Source organism: Callionymus lyra, chromosome 6, assembly GCF_982586985.1.
Source record: "Callionymus lyra chromosome 6, fCalLyr1.hap1.1, whole genome shotgun sequence".
Taxonomy (NCBI): domain Eukaryota; kingdom Metazoa; phylum Chordata; class Actinopteri; order Syngnathiformes; family Callionymidae; genus Callionymus; species Callionymus lyra.
Window position 1 is genome coordinate 21011240 of NC_141823.1, and position 13287 is coordinate 21024526.

The window sequence follows — 13287 nt, forward strand, 5'->3', positions numbered from 1 at the left end:
CACATTCGGAGTTAATATACAGTGCTAGAGACAAACATTATCTTCCAATCCAAGCTCAGACACAAGGGAACAACATTAACATCGTAGAATTAAAGAAAGAAAGAATGGTGTATTTTCACTGCAGATAGGTTTGCATTGTCCATTTGCTGTTTTTGCCACAACAGCGCTTCCTTTTGGCCAACATGTGTACGTGCATCTGTTTTGGCGCAGTCAATAAATTATTGCAGTTTTATTATTATTTCTTTTTTAAGTCACGATGAATTAGAAATACAGTCAAACACCAAGCGAGTAAAAAATATCGAGAACATATAATCTAGTCCATAATTTAAAGCTTGTTTAATTTAACAATCACAGTAATATTTTTCATATATTTTCAAAATGTCTGCCCTTTTCTTGTGCTTTGAATTTACAAAGTAGAAATACCTTAATTGAAACAGATACATTTATATAACTATTTATATATTTAACGCTACAAAAGAAGGCGGTTGTTTTTACTTTGCTTGTATTTCCAAATATGGGAATAATGGAAAGTTAATTCCCAGTTATCGAGAATCATAAGACAACAATTACTGCATTGAGTTGAATTCAAGTCGAATTCTGTCATTCCCTCCCTCTTAAACAATGAGAATGTGAAGCCAGAGTGAACCAAATCCAAAACAGGAATTTAAAATTCAAGCAAAAACAAATAAAATTGAATAAAAACCAAATAATCAGGATATTAAAGCTCATGGGTCGGATTGTTGCTTGATGTTTGGGTGCAAGTGTTATAATTTTAAGTTGTCCTGTTATTATCTTTCACTCATTATAATTTAATGCATTTACTTCATTTTACTTGAATTACTGCCTCATAATCGATATTTTGTTGTTATTGTGTTAATATTTTTATATCATTCTGTTTTTATCTCACGTAAAAACATGTCACTTACACCATACATCACTGCTGCTATATACACTTATTATTACATTATATAAAAAGATAACTGTATTCCACGCTCAAAAATAAACAAGAAAAAAAACATTAGTCAACTGCATCAAGGCACCTGAGTATAACCAAGAAAATAAATAAAATTGTTTTTAATTCTAGTTCATTTTGATTTGTCTTGACTCATGTTGCAGATCATTGATGACTTCTGTTCACTTTACACTCACGACCACAAGTGGAACGCTCCATAAGCTACAGTACACCGACTGCTTCTACTTTTAGAAGATGCCCTCCCACCCCTTTTAGTGATACGATACAACACGGTACGCTATTTTAGACTTTTACACAGACTCATTAACGGAAATTGAATTGTCCATTTAAATTAGTATCAGTTTTGCATTTGACATTTATCGGCTTATTTTACTTATCTTTGTATTTTCCAAAGATATTAGTAAATGTATCCAAATACATGCCCCCATAAATATGTATTTGCCATTGATTTTTATTTTTATTTATTAATTCTTTTGAAAACAAGGCTATTCTTTTTCTTTCAACTTTCTCTAAAGTCTGCTTACTGTCAGTCAGCGATCCATGCTTGTTGCTGAGGCAACATCAACCGGTCCCAGGCAGAGGTGACATTCGATAGGAAGGTTGAAGGTTGTCTTGCCTCATAGCTAAATTGAAGGCAGGGTACAGGGAGGGGTTAGAGAGGTCCGTCAGAGATTGAATTTCATCAGGACAGCATTCCTGAAAATTTCAAGACAGACAACGTGAGTACCGAGGGGTTCAGATTGTGGATGTCCGCCGGCCAAACAACTGGAAGAAGAGTTTGCGTGTGAACTTGTTGAGCTGGACTTTTCCCTCGAGCGGCCAAAACAGCGACAAGGTATATGCCAGCCGCACAGAATGACGGAGACAAACAAGCCGGTGAGCCAGAAGGGACCAACAATGTGATTGCTCATGGTGTCATTAGTCAACAGTTGTATCGCTCTCAGTGAGTAAATTCTGCAAACGCACTCTCAAACACGCTTTGTTTTTGTTCGATGTCTTACGCCTTGAGATGTTTCAGCGACAACAATCCTTCACAAATCTGCTATTTCAATGCTTCTCATGCCATCTGCACTGTACACCCGCCGGAGCAGCCCCCCTCACTGGCCTGTTCTTCTGGTTCCTGACAGGGATCGCTTCTAAGTCCAGCTGGTTTCGAGTTCTCTGGAGAATAGTTTGAATCACTGCCTAACTGAGAGTCCGCGTGAGGATGGATGGCAGCGATCAGGAGGGCGATGATAGAGAAGGGAGATGGAAAGACGGTGATGGAGAAAAAGACAAGCAGATGAAGAACCAGCTCAACATAGAGGAAAAGGGAGAGAGGGAGCTCTGCGGAAACGAGACGGAAAAGAAGAAGGAGACCCGGCGCTCTGGATGTCTATGGAAGAACGGATGGGCCCTCAGCGAAAGACTGGCCATCAACGTATCGGGGATGCGCTATGAGACTCAACTGCGTACGCTAGCTCAGTTCCCCAACTCCATGCTAGGTGACCCTCGGAGAAGATCGCGATACTTTGACCCGCTACGCAATGAGCTCTTTTTGGACAGGAATCGAGCGTGCTTCGATGCCATTCTGTACTTTTACCAGTCGGGCGGGAGGCTGCGAAGGCCCACCAACATCCCCCTCGACATCTTCATGGACGAGCTACTGTTTTACGAGCTGGGGGAGGACATCATGAGCCGCTTCAAGGAGGACGAAGGTTTCCCCAAAGAGGAAGTACGAGCGTTGCCGCCGAACCAGATACAGAAAAGACTTTGGATGCTGTTCGAGCACCCAGAGTCTTCCTCCGGTGCTCGCATCATAGCGATCATAAGTGTGATGGTCATTGTGGTGTCCATTCTCATCTTCTGCCTGGAGACGCTTCCTGAATTCAGGACTGAAAAGGAGACACGAGAGGTACGTACGATCATAATGATGATGTCGTTGAACAATCTCTGGTGAAAAGTAACACTTTAAGATCATCTAGAGACGATATAACTTTTTTGTCCTTGGCCTTAAAACTCCTCCAAATGGTGTCATTTGATCTCGGATAGAATGTTTCCTGGATGGAAAATAAATGTGATAACAACGGCAGCAGGTGTTTGGATTCACATCACAGGCTATGTTGGTTACAATAGCCTGTCGAGTGAAGCGTATTGTCAAGGGTGCAGCTAGCAGCCAGTGCGTCTGCAACTTTACCGTGCTAGAGAGCAGAGCGCAGGATAGTTTTCAGTGTGACTTCTTAAGCCAGCTGTTAAATCTGATATACTCGGACTCAGTAAATGCTAAAGGGTACAGGGGGATACGATGGACTTTATTAAAAGGGAAGTAGGAGAGACTTTGCTACAATGACTTATGGCGTGAGGGTGTGTGAAGAAAAGGTCACAAAAGTGCCCAAACATATTAGCAAAGGTGACTCAAAGACCTCTAGAGGCTTAGAACTGGAGACTAAAAGGTCTCACAGGATGAGCAGCATATGTCGGGTCATGTTAACACATTCCACCGAGACTGCTCTGCTAGGCCCGGGCTGCCTGTGCACAACACACCATGCCAGGAAATGAAAGAAGCCCTCTTGAAGTAAGAAGGAGACACAGTGAACGGAGAGAGGGTGCCTGGGCGATCGTGATGAAGGTGGAGATGGATGAGCGGCGGTGAAACGAGACACTCTCATGTTTCTGTCCCGAGATCTCACGAGTTATATTTAGGCTTAGGAGAGCCCTTGGATGAGATCAACACATAGATGAGCACCTTTAGTAATAAACACTGTCAGTGACCCGCTACTGAAAGTCACTTTAGTACTCCGGATTCATTCATCCAGGACTCTGGTTTCACATAAACTAGATTCCTGCATTCTCACCACATCCATGCTTCCATGCATTCAATGTGGTAAAACCTCCAACGATCTGTCGCTAGCATGTAGAGCTAACTGTCACAAAGACGGAAGGACAGGTGGAGTGAAAAGGAGATTGGTGCAGCTATGACGGAAATGTAAAGCCACAGATGTCAAACACGTTTATGATGTTGCTAAAATTGCTGACCAATCAGACGTCAGACAGCACTTTAGGGTGTTCCGATATCACACTTGTATCAATAAAAAAAAAATTCTGCTTGATACTTGTTAGGAGAAGAAAGAAAACATGCTTTTAACTGTCTTAAATAATGCCAGGTTAGAATTTAGCATAGGAAACTAACAACACCAACAATGATAGTGTAAAGAGCACCATAGACAAAGTCGACACCTTTCATTTTATTTTGAAACCTTTTTTTCCTAATTTATTTAATTTTGGATTTCATATCAGGTTTTTGATTTGTTTAATTTACAATTAACAAAATTGTATGCATGGTTACATGTTTAATACATAGATAAATTTGTGTTATAAAATTCTAGAGGTACGAATACGTTCACTTATAATGAATCCTTGAGTAGTAATAATTACTAGGTTTGTACTTTTAAAACATAGGCACATACATTTTAGGTTTCTAAACCTTTTTCTTTGAGGGACAAACTACATGTGGGGGGCAATTGTTTTAACTGATTTTTTTTTAAACAAAAAAAAATTCTTATCAATTAAACAAATTACTGATTTCAAACAACACCTATGTTCTCCCTTCCCACCAGATAATTGTTAATAGCAAAGATTTTTTCAAAAGTGCAAATGTTTATTTTTTCTTTTATGGTCATAAATACAAGTGGAAATGCACAAAAACAGTGATCTAGAGCTAAAATGCAAGGATATCCATCAGTAGAAGACCACGGGGAAGACCCAGGACACACTGGAGACCCTTGGGATCCCCCGGGAAGCACTAGATGATGTAGCTGAGGCGAGGCCAGCCTGAAAGCTGAAACCCGGAAAAGCTAAAGAAAACTAAATTAAAAAAAAAAACGAGAAGTGAATCTTTTTTGGGGAATATTAATGTTCTTATTTAAAAGAAACCCATCAGTAATCAAGACTACATTACTTGGGCTTTAGAAAAGTCTTAAAGAGTCAGACATACTGTAAGTCAAACAATAATATAAGCAAAAAGTGGGAAGATCACAAATCAACACATTTGAAAGGTTAGATATGCCACATGCCTTTTTCACAAGTATTTCTTTTCTTTTGTGTGTTCTTCCTCAGGAATACTTTTACAAGTACCACTCTTATCCAAAGAACGTGTCAGAAACCATGCCTCCCCCGTCCAGTGTTTTCCAGGATCCCTTCTTCTTGGTGGAGACCATGTGCATATGCTGGTTCTCCTTCGAGCTCCTCATGCGTTTCGCCTGTTGTCCGAGCAAGACCCACTTCTTCAAAGACGTCATGAACATCATTGACTTCAGCGCCATCCTGCCCTTTTTTGTCACTCTTGGAACGGAGATGGCCAAAGACAACGATGCCAGTCCGGCCACTTCTTTGGCCATCATCAGGGTCATCAGGCTGGTCAGGGTGTTCAGAATCTTTAAGTTGTCTCGTCACTCCAAGGGCCTCCAGATCCTGGGTCAGACGCTGCGTGCCAGTATGCGTGAACTTGGCCTTCTGATCTTCTTCCTGTTTATCGGCGTCATCCTCTTCTCCAGCGCCATCTACTTTGCAGAGGCGGACCACACCAACACGGCGTTCATAAGTATCCCACATGCCTTCTGGTGGGCCGTAGTCACCATGACCACGGTGGGCTACGGTGATATGTACCCCGAAACAGTGTGGGGAAAGCTGGTGGGCTCGATGTGTGCGATCGCTGGCGTGCTCACAATTTCACTGCCGGTACCGGTCATAGTGTCCAACTTCAGCTACTTCTACCATCGAGAGACCGAGTGTGAGGACCGCACAGAGTACACCCACGTCAATACCACGCTGTGGGAGGAGGAGGACGAGGAGGGGGACGAAACAGACGACAGGGATCAGGATCTAGAAGGAGAATATTATGCCATTGAAGGCATTTGCAACCCACTGAACGGAACTCTTCTGGGCGGACTATGTGCAGGACAGAACTCTGACATCAAAGGAGGAAATATGTATCTGAGGGAGCCGCTGGTCACTCAGGTATAGGACTGACATATCCAGGTCAGATGTGAATAAGTAGTTTAAATTATTTAGAAGATATAAGCTTTATAAAATGTATAGTGCACTGAACCATCCGTTGTTAGGTGTAGAGTTTATTTATGAGGAAATTGATACATGAATAAGCTTTTAAACCATTAGAAATGAATCCACTGAATGTATTTATATTGTAAATAATCATGTATTACCTTCAGAAAGGAGGAAAAAGGAGGACTTACCTTTTTGTTTTTTTTTTAAAGCAAGAATATGGAAGAATCAAATATTGTTTCTGGCTCCCCAAGTGATAGAAAAGTGTAACTGCAACCTCTGTCGCCACATTATTGTTGTTTGTTTACAAAAATAGAAGAAAAAAAATATTTAATCTGTTCCTCGTTGGATTTTACTGGTGACTTCAAAAAGTTTCAAAGTACTTTATGTGAGAAGCAGTTAATGATACTCACATCGAGACAATGTTGCGTAGGGAAGAACGTTGTGAAAATAATAGAGAGAATTATACTACATTACTGTTCAAAACTAAACCAATCATAATAAATAATGAAAAAAAACCCTTAAGATTCTTGTCCAAAAAGAGCTCATTTTGTAGTGGGTCAAAAAAAATTTGAGCCTAATGTACGCTTGAATTTGACAGCCAGAACCCAAATGGATGATTTATAGTTTAATAGGATTCATTCATAACAGCAGCTTATGTTACTAATAAGTTGGACTTTACAGTGAAATAGATACTTCCTTCACAGCTGATAATTGCCACATTGAATTAATAATAATAATAAAAGTGTGTGAAGAGAAGAAGCCAGTGTTGAGCATTTAATATGTGAAGTATGTATTTGTAAATTCTCAGGGGTCACTCACCGTTTTTGTGCAATAAAACTAAAAGTCTTAGTATGTTTGAAGTGAAATAACTTGGAAGGCAAAGAAAAAACAACAACAAGTGAAACGTTGTACGATGTGGTCAAGTATACACACACTCAGCATTCTCTTGAAAGTGATATATGATGTTCACATCGGTGTAGTTTTGGCTTATGTGACCTGAAGCAGCTGACTTGACCTTTAGCGTGCTGAAATCCAACACTGAAGCTTGTTTGTGAGTTTAAGAGAATCATTTTCAAGGCTTTTGCATAAGATCTGTGTTTTTGTCGGACGACCTATTTTTTCTAATAAAGATGATTTTTATGTCAATTTCTAAAATAGGACTTTGTGTTATTGCCTGTGGTTATGAATGCAATTTTTCTATTAAGATGTGATTAAAAAAATAAATATAAACAAAATAAACACAGACATATACACATAAATATATACATATGAAGCTAATAGATTGTGGATATTAAAATAGCTACACCACCAAGAACAACACTTCCCTGCATTGCTGCGTCAGATTAAGTCAATGTTCCACTTTTGTCTGTCATTACTGACCTTTAAACACCCACTAAGCTGTTAAGCACCAATAGAATTGTTCTCCATTTCCCTGGAACACATAAGTCCTTCCAACAAACTGCACGGTCACACTTGACCCGTTGCCACATCAATAGATAGACGACCGGTATTCGGTGTTTCCACTTGCTGTCGAAGACATGAGCTACGTTATTAGCTCATGTTTAGATGTAATGCAATGAATAGAAACAAAATGTATTACAGGTTAGTGATATATGGAGATACCCTCCAACTATTCTTAAAATAAAAGAATGTACATTAAACTGAGGATTGTATTAAATTATATTAGCATTCTTTTCTAGACATTTCCTTGACTTAAACTTGAATGACGATACTATCAATTTCATGGAAAACTTACAGTATATATATGCAATGTTAATTTAACAATATCTGCGATATCGAGTCTATAAGCTTTATATTGTACTAAACCAGTAAAAAACAACGGGCATATATCTCAATATTTCACTCATTATTTCCAATGTGGTTTTTTAATACAAAAATAAAAACACCCAAAACATTTTTTGAACATGACTATTCTATCAAAAAAAGTATTTGAATCTATTCTAAACTATTTTAATTGTTCATATTTATGTAGTTTAGGATAAAAATGTTTCCAGTTCGTCTGTACAGTGAGTTTGTTTAATTATTTCATATGTTCTTATTTCAGATAACAAAACTATAGACGGTCTTACAACGGTATTTCCAGGATACAAAATAAACGAGAGCTCCACTAGAGGGCGCTTCTGTTAACGTTGAACGTCACAACCAATGAATTCAAAGAGTCCTAAATCAAACAGAACTAAAAGTATGATTTTTTTTTAATGTTGGCAAAAAACAAGTCATACAACATGAATAAAGTGTTTTATAAAAAAACGATTAACATTTACATTATAAGACAATCGAATAACTAATCAATACTATTGTATGTATTCAATAGTATATTTTCAATGGACATGAAGATATAAACTTAAGCAACAATCTGATATATAACAATACTTGATATACAGAAAATGGACATAAAATAATATCTCTGGTTTGAATAATAAAATGATATTGAATATATAATAGAATATTCGGATTATCTCCAAGTAGACACAAAATGTATTTTGGTTTAAATATTAGCACGACATTCACCCTTATTCTGTTATACATGTATTTTCCATTATTATAATTTCATTATTAATTTAAAGAATAGGAATTTGTGTTCTGTATTGTTTATGTATGTTGGAACACTATATAACATGACACATACACAATTGTTCATACAAACAACATTTATTCATATTCATGAATTATTAAATAAAACATTTTCACAGATAAATAAATATGAAAAGTTTCACAATTATTGAGACACATTTCAAAGACAGACATTAAAAGAAAATATTCCTCTTTGAATAAATAATATTCTAATTACCTCCTTTACTTTCATGAACCCCAGCTTGACACATAATGTATTATGGTTTAAATATAAGTACAACATTCTGTTAAAATTGTTTAATTTATTTATTCATAAATTATTAAATAACATTTATTTTAAAGAAAAATAAATAAAAAGCATTGACGAAAGTTAAAATAAAATAAATAAAAGTCATTTGTTTCAACAATGACCCAAACAAATAAACAAGTATGACTTCCCCTACTTGTCTGCGGAGAAGTGAGGACTTTCCAAAACATTTCTTTCCATTCCAAACAGGTCGTGAGAGTCAAGGCTGACGTGTTCCTCTGTGTTTTGTGGTTGCTCAGGAACAGTCTGCCTCGCCAGAGTGTTCCTAAGTGGTAGGAATCGAGAGAAAGGAAGTGCTTGTCGATCTGGGGAATGCGTTGATGCCAGGGACACTGGAAATCCATAGAAGGAAGAAAGGAAGCGAGTGTATCCGTCTGCCAGGAGGAGCTCTCTGAAGGTGCAGTCCCGCTCCGTGTAGTGTTTCTGTGAGTGACGAACCATCAGCTGTGAGCTCGGATTGTAAAACTCAAGGGTTTCCCCGAAATATGAACCATAACAGAGCGGTCCAGCTGCAGCGAGAGAGTGTTTACCTGAGCCCTGAGAGAGCCGGCCGGGTCCACACACAGATACATGGACGTCGATTGTCCCAGGATCACAATGTGGCCTGATTTCACCGCTTTCAACTCCATCACACCTGATCACAAAAATATTAGTTTCAAACATTCCCACTTAACGTCTCGTTTATACTCACTATTGAGGTTTTGAGTAGCACTTCCTGTCACGTCCCCGTCCTCCGCCATCTGCAAGTACAGTCCACGTCTGTGGTTTTCTGCAGACAAAATGAATAGATATGAGTGATTATGACATTCTTCCGAATCTCTTCGGGCTCGTTCAGCAAGAGCGTAAACACTGAAATACCTGTGTAGAGATGCACCTCTCTGACCCGGCTGTCAAACGCTAACAAAGGGTTGGAGTCAGGGAGATAGAATGAAGATGACGAGGGGACGGAGAGAAGGAAGAAGACACATTTGAGGCAAAATGAAAACATGTTTTGTTAAATATATTAAAGATAAATAAATAAATAGGAATGTAAAACATGCAGTATTTCATGTGTTAGTGAGCAGGAGTGGTAGGTAGACCCTTTATATAGGAGAAGGGGTTCCTCCTACATTGAGTCAGAGGTTTCTACGTATCTAAACAGTTTGGGTCTTCCTTCACTTTTACGGAAACTAATATAAGTGTTGACAGAGCAACCAAAAATTCCCAGCTACTGACTCTTCATGGCCACCACCAGCAGCAGCAGGCTTGTCTTTATCCTCTTAAATTGATCAAAGGTCAAGTGGCAGGTCAGGAAGAGATTTAAAATTTCCATGTATGGCTTTTTACCGCTGCTGCCGACAAACTACGCTTCGTTCAGAGGTAGCAAAGAATAAAAAAAATAAAATAAAATAAAATGCAATGGATTCACTTAGAACAATAAACAAATAAGCTGTTTTTTGTTCGGAACCCAAATGAGTATCTAAACCAGGTACAGACAAACAGAACCAAGGAGCAGAAGCTGATATTCGACACATGGTCGTCTATTCAAACTCAAAGAGTAGAATAATATAATACATTACCACACATAGTGGTCAGCACACACTCTCAAACACAAACTAATAATTTCAGACACAAAAACGGAATACACAGAGTGAGTAACACAACCTCACAAAGATAAAAACCCAAAAGCGCAATGGACAAAGACAAACTGAAGTACAAACCCAAAACTGAAATACCTGTAGCGGTCAACACACACTTGCAAAAAGAAAAGAGAAACTACTAATTACATACATAAAAGCAAAATACACAGATTGATCAACACACACTTGCAAAGACAAACTACTATTTTCAAACCCAAAAGTTTAATAAGCAAAGAGAAACTACTAAGTACAAAGCCAAAAGCAAAATACCCATAGCGGTCAACACACACTTGCGAAGAGAAACTACTAAGTACAAAAAGCGAAATACACATAGCGGTCAAAACAACCTCTACAAAAAGACAAACTACTATATACAAACATGAACTAACAGGAAAAGCTCCATAAACAGAAACGGAAGACAAAAAATGCAGTTAAAACACACTGTGAGAACTCAAGTAAGGATCATGGCTCAGAAACACTAGAGAAGACTCAAATTACCGTTTGGGGAAAGAAAGTTGTCGCATATGAACTTTGGAGCTTAACTATCAAGTGAATCGACGCTAATGTTGGGTCCCTTTGTTTTTGTGCATGAAAGGAGTTTAATAAACACAAAATATAGAAATCAAAATGAAATCAGAACCTAACCATCACCACTGTTCACCAATCTGGGCGCTAATAAACATTAATGGAACATTTTTTGTTAGCCATTCGGCTAGTTTTGGCTAACCAGGGTTGTCGGAATCCTCCTCTCAAGCTGGACAAGGGTTTGACTAATTTGTGTCACATTTACGAGATTCTAGTCGCAATCTTTTTGATAAACACGTCATGAAAAGAAACGACAAAAATAATGAGTCAAATCCACTTTAGAAATATACAGATTTCAGCACAACAAAAACTCCTGAAGATTCCCCTTTCAAGTGAAGTTTTGTTTATCGGAACACGTCGCATCCTTGTGATATGGAGTGTCAGGCCTCGATTTTGGAGTGTTTACATGACCAGCAGCTGCTTCACCGAGTACGTCAGATGATTTAAACGCAGTTCTGGAATATCACGTGGGTCCTCGTCATAGTTTCCCCATAAAAATGAATATTTTCTTTTTTTACTCACACGGAATGGTTCTGGTAAAAATCATCAAAGACCTCTGATCGGATCTGTGTGTCACTTGCTCTCTTAGGCCTTAAAACTCGGAAGAAAAAATGCACTCAACATTCAGTTTAAACTCGAATCTGATATACATTTTGATTTCATAAATGGTTAAAAATATATATATATTTTATAGATATACAGAATAACAACATTTCCTTTTAGAGTGCTGATGAATTCTAACGATTGTTTAATAAGGTTGTGTTTCAACCTGACTTTTGCCCAACGCAACTGATGGACCCGACTCCATTAAAAACTCAAGGAATTCCACAAAGTAACCTAAACAAGACACACCTATGAAGTTAAAAACCATGTCAGGGGAATACATCTTGAATTCAAGGAAGAAAAAGCAAAACGTTTTGAAAGCGGCCGTCAAATTCCTACCTTTGATGGCTTCAGTGAAAATCTACAATCCAAATAGTCATGGAAATAAAGAAAGCACGTTAAATAAAAAAGGGTGTGTCCAAACATTAAGCCTGTACTGTATAAAAAAGTTGAAAAATGTTTGCTTTTTGCGAGTATAAACTGTGAGGATGTGGAAAATGTTAATAACTGATCAACATAGGTGAAGGCACAGGGAGGCATACTCGCTATTGCAAACTCTAATGTTGTCAAAAGTTCATTATTTCGATCATATATTTGTCGTTTTGATCTGACCGTGGTACATTCAAGAAACTTTTTAAAGTAAATATATAATAAACCGACATCCAGCTCTACTGCCCTTTTGATACAACTGAGCCCAAGAGGCTGAACGGCTTAGTCAAATGTTGGCTAGAAATCAAACAGTGGCTGAGCGAAAACACTTTGCAGCTAAATGTGGACAAAACTGAAACTTAGGTTAGTGCTCCTGATGATAATGTTCCAGGTTCCACTGTTTCCTTCAACTGAGAAAAATCTCTAAATTTAGGAAAATGATGTCACAACATGATCTGGAGCTTATAATCCATGCGCTTGTGTCTTCTCGTTTAGACTATTGTAACAGTTTATTTTCATGTCCTAACAAGAAGGAGCTGTCTCACCTGCATTTGCCTGCAGTGAGAATTCTGACTCCCTCAAGTAGAAGAACTCACATTTCTCCGATCCTTAAAACTCTTCACTGGCTGCCAGTTTCTATTCAGGATCAATTTCAAAATCTGGTTCTTACTTTCAGAGATATTCATGTAACATCTTAAGACATTTTTATTTGTGTAGGTGTTCCCTGATTTTTTTGGACTCCTGTGTTTGTCTTATGTGTTTTGATCTTTTAAAGTATGTATTTTTACTGTGTATTGTTTTTGATTGTTAAAGCGCTTTGTGATCCTGGTCTAGAAAGGCACTTTACAAATAACTATTACTTACTTATTTCACTTTTTATGAGGTAATTATCTGTTGAATCAACTCTGATAACAGAACTAAATACTGCATTTTTAAATTATCCAGAGAAACTTCCATAGTTATTAAAAAGAAGAAGAAATAAATCACTCATAAATGAATATCATTAACTACAGCAGTCCTCCATGTGTTTGCTAGGATTGTCTGTAACCCAGGAGCGTTTGGAACGAGAGGGAAATGTATGGATGCAGTGATGGTGTCAAAGGCAGCACGGAAGTCAGTGAAAGCAAATAACA

General features: G+C 38.0%; 2 protein-coding genes across 2 annotated transcripts; one reads left to right on the forward strand and one right to left on the reverse strand.

The window, feature by feature from the left end:
• Positions 1 to 2024: 2024 nt before the first annotated feature.
• LOC148077530 (potassium voltage-gated channel subfamily A member 7-like) lies at positions 2025 to 5990 on the forward strand. Its single transcript, XM_087794190.1, has 2 exons — positions 2025 to 2867; positions 5069 to 5990. Exons 1-2 carry the CDS (start codon positions 2181 to 2183, stop codon positions 5972 to 5974), a joined length of 1593 nt encoding a protein of 530 aa, XP_087650316.1. The 5' UTR covers positions 2025 to 2180; the 3' UTR covers positions 5975 to 5990.
• A 3060-nt stretch (positions 5991 to 9050) lies between these two features.
• Positions 9051 to 9906, reverse strand: fgf21 (fibroblast growth factor 21). The gene is made up of 4 exons (XM_087793223.1): positions 9777 to 9906; positions 9610 to 9687; positions 9449 to 9552; positions 9051 to 9341 (listed from the first exon to the last, which is right to left on the reverse strand). The coding sequence occupies exons 1-4, from the start codon at positions 9904 to 9906 to the stop codon at positions 9051 to 9053; spliced, it is 603 nt and encodes a 200-aa protein (XP_087649349.1).
• Positions 9907 to 13287: the final 3381 nt, after the last annotated feature.